General features: G+C 53.2%; 1 protein-coding gene across 1 annotated transcript in view; it reads right to left on the bottom strand.

Annotated features, from left to right (window-relative positions):
* UROC1 (urocanate hydratase 1) overlaps window positions 1–17929 on the bottom strand; it is a 40557-nt gene that overhangs the window by 6860 nt on the left and 15768 nt on the right. Inside the window, exons 7-17 of the mRNA XM_040463261.1 lie at window positions 16908–16974; window positions 16677–16820; window positions 14701–14789; window positions 13467–13529; window positions 12994–13173; window positions 12614–12711; window positions 11774–11846; window positions 10790–10911; window positions 8816–8886; window positions 5576–5674; window positions 2848–2947 (exon numbers count right to left, since the gene is read on the bottom strand). Of these exons, the coding sequence (XP_040319195.1) occupies window positions 2848–2947; window positions 5576–5674; window positions 8816–8886; window positions 10790–10911; window positions 11774–11846; window positions 12614–12711; window positions 12994–13173; window positions 13467–13529; window positions 14701–14789; window positions 16677–16820; window positions 16908–16974 (1106 nt within the window). The remainder of the gene's footprint in view (window positions 1–2847; window positions 2948–5575; window positions 5675–8815; window positions 8887–10789; window positions 10912–11773; window positions 11847–12613; window positions 12712–12993; window positions 13174–13466; window positions 13530–14700; window positions 14790–16676; window positions 16821–16907; window positions 16975–17929) is intronic.

Genomic DNA, 17929 nt, shown 5'->3' on the forward strand with positions numbered 1-17929 from the left:
TCTGAGACAGGCCCTTGCACAGAGAAACAGCACCCAGACTGGTCACCTTACATGTGTGTCTAACAAACTGCTAAATGACAAGCATGAGCTTGCCCCAAACCTTGAGGCCCCTGGGACACAGACATAAGGGGGTGTGTGTGTCCTAGCAGGCCCTTCCTCCAAAAGTCCTGACTGGGCGCCCAAAGAGAAGATAAGGGAGGATCCCGAGAATGCTCTTCTCCTTGTGCCAGGCTGTGAGATGTGAGAAATGCAGCTCTAGAAGCTGGTAACGGCCCGGGAAACATTCTCCCCCAGGGCCTCCTGGGATGTCATGGCCCTGCCACGTCTTGGCTCTAGCCCACTGAATCTGATTTCAGACTTCTGACCTTCAGCACCATGAGAGAACGCATCTGTGTTGTTTTAAGCCATTAAAGTTTGTGGTACTTTGTTACCGTGGCCATAAGATACTAACATCAACGATATTAATATCAGAGAATTGCAGAGCAAGGACTATTATTAGAGACACAGAGGAACATTACATGATGATAAAGAGGTCTGTTCTCCAAGAAGACATCATAAGCTGAAATGAGTGTGCACCTAACAATGTAGGTTTACAATGCTTGAAGCAAAAATGGGTAAGACCTGAAAGGAGAAGTAGATAAATCCACAAACTCACTGCTTCCCTCTCAGTGATTTACAGAATAATTAGGAAGAATATCAGTAAGGATCCAGATGACCAGAACGGCATTAGCAACCAACTGAACCTAGCTGGCATCTGTAGAACCCACCAAATAACAGCAGAACACATGTTCTTCTCAAGTGCACTAAAATAGACCATGGTCTGGGCCACAAAACAGCACTTAACACATTTAAAAGAACAGAATGAATACAAACTAAGTTCTCAGACCATAATGGAATTAAACTAGTAACAGAGGCACCTGGGTGGCTCAGTGGGTTAAGCGTCTGACTCTTGACTTCAGCTTGGGTCGTAATCTCATAGTGGTTCATAAGATTGAGCCCTGCGTTGGGCTCCATGCTGAGAGCATGGAGCCTGCTTGGGATTCTCTCTCTCCCTCTCTCTCTCTCTCCCCCTATTCTGTATGTGCACGTTCTCTCTCAAAAATAAATAAAATAAACTTAAAAAAAAAAAAAGACGTCAGTAACAGAAAGGTATCTGAAAAATCTCCTAAAACTTGGGAACTTAAAAGCATACTTCTAGGTAACCCATGGATCCAAGAGGAAGTCTTATAGGAAATTAACAAATATTGTGAACTGAATGAAAGTGAAAATATTTAAAAATTTGTAGGATGCAGTGAAAGCACTGTTTAGAGGGCCATTTATAGCATTAAATACTAGAATTTGAAAAGAAAAAAGGTTTTAAATCAGTAACCTCCTCATCTGCCTTATGAAGCTAGGGAACGAAGAGTGAGTTAAATCCAAAGCAAGCAGAAACAAGGACACACTAAAGATTGGAGCAGAAATCAGGAGTGCCTGGGTGGTTCAGTCAGTTGAGCATTGAACTCCTGATTTTGGCTCAGGTCACGATCACACTGTTGGGAGATCAGGTCATGAGATAGAGCCCTGCATCGGGCTCCACACTGAGTGTGGAGTCTGCTTGGGTTTCTCTCTCTCCCTCTTCCCCTGCTTGCACTCTCTCTCAAAATAAATAATAAATAAACATTAGCACAGAAATTAATGAATTGGGAATTAATTAATGAATTTGGAAGCAGAAAAACAATAGAAACGGGTGCCTGGGTAGCTCAATCAGTTGAGCATCCAACTTCGGCTCAGGTCATGATCCTGCGGTCTGTGAGTTTGAGCTCCATGTCAGGCTCTGTGCTGATAGCTCAGAGCCTGGAGCCTGCTTCAGATTCTGTCAGAGCCTGGAGCCTGCTTCAGATTCTGTGTCTCCCTCTCTCTCTGCCCCTTCCCTGCTTGTGCTCTGTCTCTCTGTCTCTCAAAAATAAACATGAAAGAAAAAATGAAAGAAAGAAAGAAAGAAAGAAAGAAAGAAAGAAAGAAAGAAAGAAAAGCAATAGAAAAAAATGAATGAAACTTAAAGCTTTTTATTGAGAAGATCAATAAAGTTGATAAATATCTTAACAGACTGATCAAGAAGAAAGAAAGAAAACACAGATCACCAACATCAGGAATGACAGAGGAGACATCACAACTGACCCCACAGACATTAAAAAGATAAGTAAAGGAATACAATTCTATACCTACAAATTTGATAACTTATATGAAATGTATCAATTCCTTGAAAAAAGTGATACAGATTGGGTTCCTGAATGTCCACCTCCTTTCCTTGGGATCCCATCCATAATGGAGGGAGCACTCCAGTGCTGGGAATGAGCAAGCTATACCAGGCCTAGAACCCACCAGCCTCTGTGATGATTATAATTGTAGTGGGTACGGAAGCAGAATGGTAACAGCAGCTGCGGCAGATAACCAGTGAACACTGGCTGTGGGACACCTACTTAATGCTGCACAAGTATTAATTCATTTCCTTCTTCACAACAACCCTCTGAAGTAGGCACAATTGTTATTTCCATTTTACAGATGAGAATATTGAGGTTCAGAGACTTTAAGTCTTACTGAAGTTTGCCCAGCAAGTGACAGGGTCAGGTGCACACCCAAGTCTAGGGCATCCAACTGTCCCGTTTTGCCTGGCACTTGCCCAATTTAAAAATGAAAAATCCCAGGTCCTAGAAACCTCGCTGTGCTGGGCTGGTGACCCTATGCCAATTCTCTCAGATGCCAGAACATTTTTTGCAACATTATAACTCGCTGAATGAATCAATTGATTTCTAAACAAAGTCAAATCCAACATTAAAAAATTAAAAAAATTTTTTTTGTCTTCCTCACCTGCACAGAAGGCAGAACCATCGTAAATATTGGAGGTCTCCCTAAAGGGACTGTCTGTGCCACTCACGTCATGGTGGTCCCGGCTCAGGACCACCGGTGCCTGCAGCAGGGAAAGATATGAGGTATCAGCTGACAGTGTTTACCACAGCTGCCTGGCAGAGGGCAGAAGTCAAAGGTCAGGCCACACCAGACACCCTTCAGATCCCTCCCCCTGGAAATAGACCTTCTTCAAGAAGAGGAAGCATAGGAGGCATTGTCTGTCTCCTACCTAACGTTCAGATTTCCTGGTCACTTCTTTGAGACATCCAGATGGCTAACAGACACATGAAAAGATGCTCAACATCACTCATCATCAGGGAAATACAAATAAAATCCATGATGAGATACCACCTCACACATGTCAGAATGGCTAAAATTAACAACTCAGGAAACAACAGATGTTGGCAAGGATGTGAAGAAAGGGGAGCCCTCTTGCACTGTTGGTGGGAACGCAAACTGGTGCAGCCACTCTGGTGACAGTATGGAGGTTCCTCAAAAAATCAAAAATAGAACTACCCTACAACCCAGCAATTGCACTAGTAGGCATTTACCCAAAAGATACAAAAATATAGATTCAAAGAGGTCCATAGACCCTGATGTTCATAGCAGCATTATCAACAATAGCCAAACTACAGAGAGCCTAAAGTCCATCAACTGATGAATGATGTACATACATACAAAGGAATATTGCTCAGCCATCAAAAAGAATGAAATCTTGCCATTCGCAATGAGGAGGATGGAGCTGGAATGTATTATGCTAAGAGAAATAAGTCAGTCAGGGGCGCCTGGGTGGCTCAGTTGATTGGGCAACCAACTTTGGCTCAGGCTATGATCTCACAGCTCGTGAATTCCAGCCCCTTATCAGGCTCTGTGCTGACAGCTCAGAGCCTGGAGCATGCTTCAGATTCTGTGTCTCCCTCTCTCTGTCCCTCCCCTGCTCACAAACTGTCTATCTCTGTCTCTCTCAAAAATAAACATTAAAAAAATTTTTTTAAAAAGTCCGTGAGAGACAAATATCATATGATTCCACTCATATGTGGAATTTAAGAAACAAAGATGAATATATGGGAAAGTGGGGGGAAAGAAGAGAGGGAAACAAACCATAAGAGACTCTTAATGACAGACAACAAACTGAGGGTTGATGGAGGGAGGTGGGTGGGGCATGGGCTAGATAGTGATGGGTACTAAGGAGGGCATTTGTGTTGAGCACTGCGTGTTGTATGCAAGTGATGAACTACTGAATTCTACTCCTGCAATCAATATTGCACTGTATGTTAACTAAAATTTAAATTTAAAATAAGTTAAAAAAAAAAGAAAAAGAGGAAAAGCATAGATGTTTCAGATGTACCTTGCTAAAAGGGGAGCTCCCATTTCCCTGAATTAAGAGGCCCTCTTCTTCCCTTGAACCAGCTAGGCTTGCTGTCGCCTCTTTGTATGTGCCCTGAACTGCCAACCCCCCGGTATTCTAGCGCCTCCCAGATATTCAGGTTTCAGTTCTACATCAGCAACTCAGAAGGCCTGTTCTGACCACCCATCAGACAGACCACTGCCCCCGACCCCCTCACCCCTACCCCATCTAGAGTCACCACTCTCCCTACTCCGTAACCCCTACCCCATCTAGAGGCATCACACACACACACACCCCATCACCCCCACCCCATCTAGAGTCACCACTCTCCCACCCCATCACCCCACCCCATCTAGAGTCACCACTCCCCCCCCACCCCATCACTCATAACCCGTCACCCCCACCCCGTCACCCCCATTCATTTTCTTCTCATGTTCATCACCATCTGAAGTTCCCTCTGAATTTATGCTTTTATCCTGCGTTGTCAGTTTCCCTTCCCCAGTGAGTGGAGGAGGCCGGGACCCTGTCTACTTTGTTCTCTGCCACGTGGTCCCCAGTGCTTTAGAATAAGCCTGGGGCAGAGGAGGCCCTCAGTCGAGCATGTGGAATGAATGAACGATTAAGACCTGGCTCTCTAGGCCAACCAGCCGACTGCAGCCTGGATGTGAGCGTTCCTGTGGAGCCCTCCTGGGACAGCTGCCACAGCCGTCCTCATCTCCGTAAGCACACTGAGCAGTGGCGCTGTGGCAGTGCTCCCAAGGTGGTCTGGGAGCTGTCCTTGCTGCCACGGGAGCCACCCACCGGGACAGCCTTCACATTCATCCAACTTGATTTCCCTTTCACATCTGATCATTAGCACTGGCACTCCCAAACACAGGGATGCCAGCAAGAACCCTGCGGCACGCACTTAGAAAATGAGCCCCCCAGAGGAGTGTGCCCAGAGCTCCATGTCCCCCAGAGTAGGCTGGCTGATGGGGAGGAAAATGAGGGAACACCAGGGAAATCTGTCATGGTTTATAAAAGGAGAATTCAAGGAAGATGTGGGAAGTGCTTGCATGGAAACTGACTCGCCTAATCCTCCCACCCAGGCCTTGAGATTGACATAATTCTCCCCTCACAGAAGATGGCACCTGTGGCTCAGAGAGGGCATCTGACCCGCCAAGGTCACACAGCAGGGAGCATGTCAGAGGCTGGGTTGCAGGACAGGCCTCATCACTGCAGGTCCCCAGTTATCTGCCTCCCACCTGACATAAACACAGAGCCGAGGGCCTCAGGGCAGTGCCAGCACCCAAGGGCAGGAGCCCAAGGGAAGCTTCCTGCCTGCAGCACAGAACGTGTCACCTTGATCTTCCCACGGGCGATGGCTCGGTTGAAGGCCACAGCAATGGCCACACGGCCTTTCTGGTCTGAGTACAGGATCCTCGCCTGGGAGCCCACCACCTGCAGAGAAAAGGGAGGGAAGAGGCACCTCAGGGACCTAGGGATATGCAGGGGATAGATGTGGGTGACAGGTCCCACCAGCAGCCAGGTGGTCCCCTCTAGGGAGGTCATGGAGGACCCTGAGGTGTGTGGTACAAGGTAGACCCTCATGTCCAGCCCACCAGGCAGTCACGCCAAACCCCTGCCTGTCCACGTGCAGTCTGGGACCCCAGCTGTCCCTCCGTGATCCACTGCCTCGAGGGTCAACCCCAGGAGTGGGCTCTGAGACCCTGACCTGCCCATCTCAGGGATGCCACCTCTTATGAACATACCCTTGCTTGAGTCCTTCCAATGACAATAATACCACCACCCAATGCAATTGTGGCCTGTGCCCGGCACAACTACAAGCACTTTGCACACAGTCACTCATCGGTGAGTTTATGAGGAAGTTGCTATTGTTCTCACCCTAGGCTCCACGTTTCAGATGAGAAAACTGGGGCACAGGGGCCAAGAACCCTCCCATGACCACCCCGGGCAGTCGGTGACATGGCTGAGAGCCCGCGGACTCATCCATCAGGATGCCGCACCTCTGGAGGGTAAGACAGGTTACTCCCACGAAACGGAAACTTCAGCAAGTGAAAAGGAGTCACTGGCACACTGGTCCTCAACCAGAATGACATTAGGGAATGACTGGAGACACGGTTGAGTGCTGTCGGCACGGACAGGGGTCCTGCTAAGCATCCTGAGATGGCCCCCCCATGACAAAGAGTTATCCAAGTCCCCAGGCACACAAGCAGATATTTGCACCCCCAAGTTCACAGCACTCACAATAGCTACAATGTGGAAGCAATCCAGGTGCCCACTGACGGACGAAGGGACAAGCAAGGTATATACATTCTAAGCAGACGATGGAATATCATCCAGCCTTGAAAAGGAAGGAAACTCTGACACAGGCTACAACAGGGATGAACCCTGAGGACATCACGTTCAGCGAAAGAGGCCGGTCACGAAAGGACAAATACTGTAGGATCCCACTTATACGAGGCCCATAGAGTGGCCAAACACACAGAGACAGAAGTAGGTGGGGTCAGGGGCTGGGGGAGAGTGTTGGGGGAGTCGTTTTATTTGATGGGGACAGAGTTTCAGTTTGGGGAGATGGAAAAGGTCTGGAGAGAGATGGTGGTGATGGTTACACTCAATGGAAGTGTACTTGAAGCCACCGAGTTGTACCTTCGAAATGGTTAATACAGTAACCACATGGAACTAGCCACACAAAAGTCTGAGGGAACAGTATTCTAGGCAGAGGGAACAGCAAGTGCAAAGGCCCAGAGGTAGAAAGAAGCTGGGCCTATCCCAGTAAAACAGGCCAGTCAGCTAAAGTGTAGGGGGCATTTTATGTCAAGGTGTAGTTCGCCACAATTGAAAAAAATGATTTGGCCCCAAACATCAGTAGTTCTGAGGCTGAGAAGCCCCGGATTCTCCAGGTGTTTCCCTTGCAGCCTGGCCACGCGTCCTGGAATGGGCTGGAACGTTCTGGAGCCAGTGATGGAGCTATGCCACCCCTGACCGCGAGCCTGAAGCCAGCGCTCCGTCTGGACGGCCCCGCCAGCAAACGTGGTCAGGTGAGCGGCCCTTCCTTCCTCGTGACTTGCTAACCAAGGCCATACTGCCGTCACGCCAGCTGCCTCAAAGCCTTGTGGGAAAGACTATAGTATAAACCAGCACTGGAGAGATTTTCGGATGGCTTGGATCCAGAAAAAGGAAATTGGAGACAAACCGACATAGGACTGCCAGGTCCGTCAAGAGTGAACCTTACGCGAAACTCAATTAAAATGTTTAAAAAGGATGGCCTTCTGCAATCATCATCTTTCATGAGACAAAGAGCAACGTGAACTAAGTAGGGAGAACACAACCTCCAAAAACTCCAACTCAAACACAGAAGAGACAGTCCCGGTTATTCACGGCCCTTGTAGTGGCCTCCAGAGGGCCACTCCCCATGCCCCTGACCTCCCAACCTCCCGCCAGCCCCTTCCCACTCTGTCGGTGCCCCTCCCTCAAGGCTGGGGTCCTCCTCTTCTCCAGGCCCGCCTCTGGACTGGCCCTGCACAATTCCACTCCCGCCCATCCTCCCCGAGGCCCCGACCCTCGAGTTCAACAACCGTCTGGTGGGTGTCTCAGACCCTGTGTGGTCACAGAGACCGCTGTTGGCACGGGAGTCTCTGTGGCTGAAACACGTGTGCAAGCCACTGGGCAAGGAGGAGGTGGCGCTTTGGGTGGGGGGTGTTGGGCCACAGAAGCCCAGGACATGGGGGCGGTGCTCAAGGGAGTCCCCCTTCTGGCCCGGGGACCCCCAGGCCAAGGACACGCCAGTGCGGATGCGGCAGCTGCGTCTGGCTATCGGGGTCTGTGGACAAAGCCATGTGAGTCAAAGGCTCGTTTCTTGCTCGTCTTCCGTACACCAAGGCCACTGCTGCCTCAGGGCCTGTGCATTGGCTGGTCCTCTGCCTCCCCCCACTGTCATATGGCTGCTCCCCCGCCCCCTAGTCCTCCAGCATTTAGAGCTGAACTCACAACTCAGCTCCTCAGAGACACCTCTCTGACCCATCAGTATAAAGTGATGTCCCCACCGGGCATCACCTTGAGTCACGTTCGCATGCCCGGGAGCATGCGCATACACCCTCTGCCCAGCCCGGGCCGGAAGTGCCTCCTGCAGACTGCCACCAGAGGGCGTGTGCCAAGCACGTGCACCACCACAGCCCCCCGTGTGCAGACCGTCAGCAGCGGCTCCACTGCCCAGCCCAGCCGGGACAGGAAGCTCAGAGAGGCTGAGCCACTCGTCCCAGGTCACACAGCTGAGAAGCCAGGAGGCCTGACCTGAGAGAGCAGTTTGGGAATCAGCTGGGTGAGCAACGACCCGACCGGCCCTTGGCCATTGCCCCCAGGCCCCAGGCCACCCTTTCAAGGTCCCGCAGCCCGCCGGGTGAGGTGGCTGCTGCTGCCTCCTCTGAGGCCAAGGAGGCTGCCACCTAGGGAGTCCCACGGGGTGTGTTTGGCACCGTCCCGGGGCTCACGTCTGCCAGCCCGGGCATGGTCAGCGGTACCCCGCCTTGGTCAGGGCAGTCCAGTGGCCCACCCCTGCCTCCCGCCAGGCAGAGCCCTCACCAGCCGGTGCCTGGCGGCCTCCCGGATCCAGCGGATGTTGTCCACATACTGCAGCTTCACAGCCGGGTTCACTGCAGGGAGAAAGAGTGGTGTCGCAGGCACCAGGAGCCCCCGTCCCGTGGGGCTCGGGCACAGTCCCTCCCTCCGGCAGCCACTCATCGCCATCCATCCATTCCCTCAACAAACATCTATTGAGTCCTCACTGTATGCCAGGCACTGGGCCAGGCACTGGGAACAGAGGAGGCTGTGGGCCATGGAGGAAAGAAGTATGGTGAAGTGGTCACTAGGGTGACGGGTCAGGGGGGCCCCAGGCCTTTCTGTGGAGGTAGCTGTCAAGTGGCAATCGACATGCTAAGAAGGAACCCGCCACACAAAAGGCTGAGGGAACAGTATTTGAGTCAGAGGGAACAGCAAAGGCAAAGGCGCAGAGGTAGGAAGAAGTTGAGTTCCTATCCCAGGAAAGCAGGCCGGTCAGCTAAAGTGTGGGGGGCATGCAGAGTCAGGTGGTAGCTGTGTTGCTCAGGAACCTGCTTCCACTAGCTCATGAGAGCAGACGGTTAAATCCTCAGGGATGGTGTGACCCAGTGGTTGACACAGATACCATTAAAATTTCAATTAAATAAACTTACACTTTTTCAGAAAGAGTGCGTGCACACGCACGCATAAGCAGGGGAGGGGCAGAGGGAAGGAGAGAGACTCTTTTTTGTTTATTTACTTATTGTGAAAGAGAGAGAATGCACGCATGAGTGGGGAAGGGGCAGAAAGAGAGGGAGAGGATCCCACGTGGGCTCCAAGCTGTCAGCGTGGGGCCCGATACAGGGCTTGAACTCACTAACCGTGAGATCGTGACCTGAGCTGAAATCAAGAGGTGGTCACTTAACCAACTGAGCCACTCTGGCGTCCCAGGAGAGAGAGAGAGAGAGAACCTTAAGCAGGCTTCACACTCAGCCCGGAGCCTAACGCGGGGCCGGATCCCATGACCCTGGGATCATGACATGAGCAGAAACCAAGAATCAGACGCTTGGGGCACCTGGGTGGCTCAGTCGGTTGGGCGACTGACTTCAGCTCAGGTCATGATCTCACGGTTCGTGAGTACGAGCCCCACGTCAGGCTCTGTGCTGACAGCTCAGAGCCTGGAGCCTGCTTCGGATCTGTCTGTCTCTCTCTTGGTCTCTACCCCTTCCCTGTTCACGTTCTTGCCTGCCTGCTGCAAACGCTGCCACTGCTGTGCATGGAGCTTCGATGGGAATCAGCCACTCTGAGAGTATTTACGCAGGGGCCACCTGCAGATGCCGCAGCTCAGGGCTTCTTCCCGGAGGACAGGTTTCTAAGAGAGGATCCCTTCCTTCCCAGGAGGCCTCCGCCTGCCCAGTTCCTCCTGCCCTCCCCTTGTTCTCCAGCCCTGCGCCCGTGTATCCTGGACCCGTCCCAGCCCGCCCAGCCTGGATGTGGGCAGCAGGGGCGAATGGCCCTGGGGATCAAAAACAAGCAGCCAAAGGTTGAAGGACCTACGCAGCAAACCAGAGAGAAGGTGGCCCGGACCTGCAGAAAAGCTGCAGAGAAGTGTGGGTAGGAGTCCTGACAGCTGAGGAAGCTTCACAAAACCCCTGCCTTCTCTTCTCCACGTGAGAAGCAACATCACATGCACTACACAGGAAGCGACTGTGGTTAAACCAGGGGCAGGGGCAGGGACGCGGGGACGACCACCACCATCCACGTGGGAAGGCAGTGCAAGCTCTCTGTCGCAGAGACCACAGACCCACGGACATGGGGAGAGCAGAGTGGGCACAGAGGACAGCTACGAAGAATCAGAAGCACCGCCGACAGGCACAAACCCCAAGTCCATGTGCTCTCGTGTCCCGGGGGCCAGGCCAAGCACGAGCAGGGAAGGGAGGGCTGCGTCAAGGGGGTGGGCTGCCCTGGAGCCTGTGGTGGGCCACCTGCCTGTGAATGTGTCCCATCCTGCAGCCTCACCTCCGTCAGCAATTGCTTCCTCCAGCACAGACGTGGCCAGCTCATCCGTGACCGCCAGGTCCTGGGGGTCCCCTGACGTGCATACCCAGCGGAAAGGCCCGAATCCCTGGGAGAATATGTCTCTGCGAGGACAAAATGCAGCCTGGCTGCATCCTCCATGGGCCAAAGAGGGGGGTCTATCTACAGTGCTCCAGAACTGAGAGGGGTGTGTTGGGGACGTGGTATGTGGGCCCGTGAAGTCAGGGCTTCAGCATCCAGAACTGTTGCTGGACTCCCCTAAGCCGCTAACTGCACAGCAAGTTTCAGAGGCCAGCCCCCCAGGTCCCCTCCCCCACTCAACCCCACCTTCTCCCCTCAGTGCCCACCCCCACCCCGGTTCTCTGTCCCTCCTCTTAGACCGGCACCGTCTCTTGCTGCAGAAGCCGGGACACAGGCAGAAATTCCTTTCTAGTGCAACTACTCTACAAAGACAACCTGAAAATCAGTGAACTAAAAGCAAGTAGTTGGGAGAAAGAGTTTAACTGTGGGACTTTGGCCAAGTTTGCCTTGGGTGAACTGACCTTCCTAGGTGGCCTCCAGGCAGAGGGATGGAGAGGTCTGGGCCCCGCCTGGCTCCTGCACTCACCCAGCCCCCTGGGCCCACCGTCCTCTCTGGACAGCCCCCCTCCCCGACCCCGCTGCCCCCTGCTGCAGCCTGGCAGTGCAGCCCCCTGGGTCTCTGCCTCCTCACCCACGATGAATCCAAGAAGGAGACCATGGCCTTCCTCCTCTCCCTTCCTCTCTGGTCCCATCTTGTGCACAAATGGGCTGGCAAGCTTCCCATCCCTCTCCCTCTGTTGCTTAAGCCCAAATGCCTTCATGTGGCCTGGTGGCCTCCACCGTCAGCCCGATCTCTCTCTGGTTACCTCCTCCTTCTCCCTACTTGGGGACTTTTCCAACCTGAATGTCTAGGACCCAGATGCCGCAGGTGACCCCATCACTCACCCCATGATGTGCTGGACGTACGAAGGGTAGCGGAATTCTGTCTTGTTGGCGCCTTTCTTCTCCACGTCAGCTCCTGCGGGCACAGAACCCGCCCAGAATCACTTGGAGGGTCTGAGGGTTGGCGGGCCCTGCCCCGAGGTGAGGACTTATACCACTACCCGGATAGGTAAGCCTCCCTGGGTCTCATTTTACAACGAAGAAGGGAGACAGCAAGTGCTGCCATTGGTGTGGGGCCGGGTGGGGGCATACACATGTTTGTGCCCACATTCCCGACATGACACGCCAGAACCTTCGAACTCCAGGAGGGGAGCTGGCACCAGAAAAAGGGCTGGGGGTGGGGGGGGTGACTTTCCACTGTGTGTCTCTCTCTCTCTCTCTCTCTCTTTTTTTACATTTATTTATTATCAAGAGACAGAGAGACAGGGCATGAGCAGGGGAGGGGCAGAGAGAGAGGGAGACACAGAATCCGAAGGAGGCTCCAGGCTCCGAGCTGTCAGCACAGAGCCCGACGCGGGGCTCGAACTCATGGGCTGTGAGATCATGACGTGAGCTGAAGTCGGACGCTTAACCAACTGGGCCACCCAGACGCCCTGGTACTTTGTGTTCTTAAGGCACATGGATAAACTGAAGCCCAGAGAGGCCAAGGACCTGGCAAGACCAGCTTCCAGAAGGTCCAGGCAGGGGCACAGTGAAACCTGCAGGCCGTGGCCCCCACCTCTCCAGGGCACCTGCCAGGCTACTCCTGGCTGGTGAGAAGGGAGTATTCCCGAGGGCCAAAATCTTGGCCCCTCCAAGCTTGGGAGACTGGGGGCCCCTCATGTGACCTTCATTTTCTCTCACCTGCTCTCTGGGCCTCCAACAGGAAGGCATTGCCATAGTCCCAAAAGAAGAAGTTCTCTTTGGCCAGTCGGTTGATGGCCGAGACTTGCCTCCTCAGGCTGCAATAGGCCAGCAGTTAGTGATCAGCCCTACCCACCAGCAAGGCCCTGAAAGCAGGCCCTCTGTGCCTCACCGCTGTCACCCCCAGCCCCATCCCGTGGAGCTCAGCCAGCTCTGCTTACTCCCATCTCATCTGACAGATGAGGAGACAGTTCAGACAGATTCAAGGTCTTGCCTAAGGCTGCACAGCTGACCCCTGGGGGACCAGGCAGAGGCCAGAGTCCCCAGTCTAAAAGCTCCTGCTGGCTGTGTGTGCCCCCTGGGCCCTGGGAACTCATCACCTTTCCTGGACCAGGCTCTTGAATGCAGCTGGGTCGGAGGCCATGAGGCTCTGCGCCTCTGCAAAGCCCAGCTGCACAGGGTAGTAACCGCCATTGAACGGGTTGTGGCAGGACGTCTGGTCTGACCCCAGGTCCACCAAGAGCTCCCCCGTCGTGTCCAACTCATGGACCAGCCGCTCCCTGGGAGAGACATGAGGCGATCAATGCCTGGGGCAGGGGAAGGCACCGTCTGGGGCCTGACTTCAAGGCCCAGCCAGCAAGGGATTGCCCTTCTCTCTTGAAAGAACATCTGCTGGAAGGCAGCCTGCCATGAGCTCAGGCCAGGATCTGGGCCTCGGAAGCTGGAAGCAGAGACTCAGGCAGAGCACATTGGAGGCTTCGTGTCTGGGGAGCCTGGCCACCATCAGTACCTTATCTGGAGGGGGAAGTTCACCCAGGGTCCCCAAGGCTGCCAAATCCCATCCCCCACTTACCAAAGATCTACTACATTGCCATGGTAACCAAGGCTGAGTACCTCCTTCCTTTTCCTTGCTTCCCTAGAAGGGGACAAGAGCAGAGCAGATGGTCCATTGCACCTGCCCCACCAGTACCAAGCTGGTGAGAATGCAGAAGGTCACTGAAGGCACTGTGTGCCAGCATAGGGCCTGAGGCACAGGGACCTCCGAAGGGTGTCCACTGAGGACCCAGAACCGTAAGGGAAACAGAGACGTGAATGCCCCATCAGGGAAAACTGAGAACCGAGATGACAGCAGTGATGAGCCAACTCGAGGCAATTCACAGAATCAGGACCCTTGCCGTTAGGGCTCTGATTGGGATTGTTCTAGAAATCGGTCTGTGTCTTCCCTGGAAGTATGACCAGATGGGCTGCTTAGGGCACTTTGCTGAACTGACGGGAACTGATTTTGTGGTGAGTGTGCGAGTGTGCACGTGGATGAGTGCATGCACGTGTGTGCCAGCGTGTGCGTGCGTCCGGGATGCTAAGCAGCATTCACAGGCATAGGGGGCAGATCAGGCCAGACCCATCTGTGTCCCACCAGCAGTCTGGTATGTCTCCTGTATTTAATGGAAGCTCATCTGAGAGTTTTACACAGCGGTTGCCATGGGGCCAAACTAGCATTTTCAAGAGATCAGTGTCAAGCAGTATCCGATCCTAGTAATGGGAGTATTTCTCAATTTGGTATGTACTTGGACATTTTCCTCCAAGCCCCCTTTGAAGCCCCCTGGGTAACTGATCGTGGCGGGGCTGGAGAGCCGCTGTGTGGTGCATCCTCCCTGCACAGAGCTCAGGTCTCCCAAGTGTGTCGGTTGAGAGCAAGCTTCAAAAACGGCATCAGATCAGCAGCGCCCAGGGCAGTCCTTCCCCCATTCCCGCAGTTTAGCCATCAAACCGGAGGGCAGTGTTGCCGACACCCCCCTCAAACAACCAGACCACAAGTGGGGAGGGAGATCGGCTTACCCCGAACCTGGTGGAGTCACACCGAGGAACGGTTCTGTCTTTCAAAGTTTCATTTCCCCCCAACAGATGAGGCGAGCACCTAATACGTGCCAGGCTCCGGGCTGGGCACTCAGGCCACAACAGTAAGAAATACAAGGCACAGCCTTCGCTCAGCCTGTGGCTGAGTATCAGGCATTTAACAGGCCCACATACAGCAGCCCAGCCTCCGGATCCCTTCTGTGGCCTCCCCAGGCCCAGGTCAGGTGCCATACCTGAGTCTTTCAATGCAGTGGTCCAAGCTGTCGGTCACTTCCATCAGCCATCCTTGCTGGTGGCGTTTCATGAGGGCGGCTTTATCCACCTGGGACCAAGAGACACAGGGCCACCCAGTCAGTCACTGGGCATGTCAGCCTCCACCAGGAGGAGGCCATCCCCCGCGTAGATCGCCCATGGCAGCACAGGTGCCACGAGCTGCTTTCCCGTAGTTACTCCCCCTCCTGCCTTCCTTGTCAACAGAACCTGGATTTTCAGGGCGACACTGTGGCCCCACTCCCAGCTAACTACAACTACTCTTTCCACTGTCTCCAGCGTCCCTTTTAGGGAAGAACTTCCCTTCGATCCAAAACTGACCAGTGAGGTAAAAGAACGAGTTTCTGAGGTATCATTTTCCTGCTAAAATCGTGTCAGTCACAGGTGGCACCTTCCCCTTTCCTCCTTTCTGCCTTCAATGTAGATGCGATGGCTGGGGTGGGGGCAGCCATTTTGAACGCACGAGGGAAACCCAAGAGAATCTAGCGATGTTGGCCCTGACATCGCAGAGCCGCTGAAACAATGCCCGCACTGCGGGCTGCGTGAGAGAAACAAAACCTTATTTGTGCAAGCGGCTGTAGTTTGATTTTACTATTGGCACCCAGGTGGGCTCCTAAGAAATATAAGAATGTATGACACAGGCTTAGTACCAACTGAGTATAAATCACAAAGGTGGGTGCCTCTCTCTTTTTAGGATTGCTTATTTGCCATCTGGGAATTTTATTACAAATATGTACTGCTCTCTCTGTGGCAAACACTTTTAAAAAATACATGCTGTATTTAAAACAATTTTTTAATGTTTTTATTTATTTTTGAGAGAGAGAGACAGAGCACAAGCAGGGTAGGGGCAGAGAGAGAGGGGGAAACACAGAATCCAAAAGCAGGCTCCAGCCTCTAAGCTGTCAGTGATATGGGGCTCAAATCCACGAACTGTAAGATCATGACCTGAGCCAAAGTTGGACACTTAACCGACTGAGCCACCCAGGTGCCCCGTATTGTTTTTAAGTTTATTTATTTATTTTGAGAGAGAGAGTGTGCGTGCAGGAAGGACAGAGAGAGGGAAAGAGAGAGAGAGAATCCCAAGCAGGCTCCCTGTGGTCAGCACAGAACCCGATGCGGGGCTCAAACTCATGAAGTGTGAGATCATGACCTGAGCCGAAACCAAGGGTCAGATGGTTAACCGACTGAGCCACCCAGGCGCCCCTGTGGCAAACATGTTTTGAAGATACAGGGGGAAGTAGGTGAGGATGAGGGTTGAGGATGAGACAAGGGGAAGTCAAAGCTTTTTAAAAACATAGGCTATTTTTCTGCAGATTCCAGGGGATGAGCTAACGTTAGTTGCTCTAACTTATTTTCTATATAGAGGCCAAGGGCAGCCCCTCCCCACAAATGTGCCACGTTGGCATATTGATTATTTTAAATAAAAGTTGCTTAAGGGACCCCGTGTACAAGGACACTCAGGCCCTCCTCTGTCCCCTTGGAAGCAGGAAATATATCTCCCATGAGAAAGGTACCCCCGACCCAACCAAGCTGTCTTAAAGCTCCTCGCCTCCTCTCCCTGGCTCCCTTCCTCTCCTTGGCTCTACCAAAGAAAGCTGTAAGAACCACTGGCCAAAGGCTGCATGCACACACCTCTACTGACGTCTGTTGCCCTCACCTGACTGTGACCTGTTCGAGCTGGGGGAGGCTATGTTCATCTCCAGGGATAAGGGGAGCGGTGCCCACAGAAGGTCAGTTTCCCGGGGCTGGGGGGGATCAGCAGGCATTGACCGTGGGGGAAGATGGGCACTTTGAAGGCAGGAGGCATAGGCTGCCATGGGAACCCACCCTGGGAGGCTTGGAGGGCTGGTGGGGGGGTGCAGGAGAAGAGAGGGCTGTGAGTGGGGGCGGCTCTAGACTGAGGGAGGACGCAAGTGGGCAGAGTGCCTGCTGGGCTCACCTCTGCTATCACGCCGATGCACCCCACGATGACCGCGGCTTTGGCCTGAGCGCCACTCATTCCGCCCAGCCCAGAGGTGACGAAGACCTTCCCAGCCAGGTCCTTGACCCCCAGGTACCGTCGCCCGGCATTCAACACGGTGAGCTGCGGGGAGAAGAGGAGGAGTTCACTCTCCTCTCCAGCACGTCCGCCTCCCACCCCCGGCAGCCAGGCATGGCCCCTGTTTCTCACCACTGTGCCATGGACGATGCCTTGGGGACCGATGTAGCAGTAGCTGCCTGCTGTCATCTGGCCGTACCTGACCACAGAGAAGGCAAGCTCAGGGCTGAGCTCGGTGCCAGGCACAGCTTTAAAAGGCACATGCTTTAAAATTCATTTTTGATTACCCCAAAATGCATTCCTACGTTTTCCTTTAAAAAAAAGAAACCATTATAGAGAAAACTACAGTCCCCCAATTCTGGTCCCCTCTGGCCTCCGGGACCTTTTATACACAGATTTTGATCTGTTAAACACTGTAATATAAGTGGCAAAATCACCGTGGGGGCCATTTGGCCGTAACGACGGAGGCGGAAGGTGATCTGGCACCTTCACTTTCTGCGCTCACGTCCATGTGAAGACAGGCCCGCCACTGTTCTCGGCAACTTTGTTTGCGGTGGCCAAGCCCTGGAAGAGCTGGAGCGCCCAGCACGGAGGAGCGAGAAACAAACGGCAGCGTAAGAACACAGCAGAATGCTTCGTGGCAAAGAAACAGACCAAAGTCTTCCTGTGCCACGTGGCTCAGTGAAGAAGCCAGATGTGAAAGAACGCATTCTGTGGGATTCTGTTGGTATGACATTCAATGACCTCCAATGGGGGGGGGGCCTACCTGCTGGAAGGAGGGCACGGAGCTGCGGGAGGCAGGGGTGACGCCTTCAGAAAAGGGCGCTCACAGAGCAGCACACTTCATTCAGGTTTGTGGGCTATGCCATCACCGAATGGCATTGGGGTCACTGTTTGCAGGTGGGGTTATTGTCGTCATTAGTATTCATATTATTTACATCAACGGCCTCATCTTGTAGGTATTGGTATTGCTTGTGCAGCTGGGCCCCTCACCTGCGGGGGCCTTTCCACATCAGCACATACGGGTCCTGCTGATGGCTACTCATGGTTCCACACTGTGTGTATCAGAAGCCACAGAATGTTCCCCTGCCCCCTCTGATCTCGTTACGCGAATCACACTGCAGTGAGTGACCTCCTGTCTGCCTCGCTGGCCC

Source organism: Herpailurus yagouaroundi, unplaced genomic scaffold (genome assembly GCF_014898765.1).
Source record: "Herpailurus yagouaroundi ecotype Mexico unplaced genomic scaffold, PumYag 387, whole genome shotgun sequence".
NCBI lineage: Eukaryota > Metazoa > Chordata > Mammalia > Carnivora > Felidae > Herpailurus > Herpailurus yagouaroundi.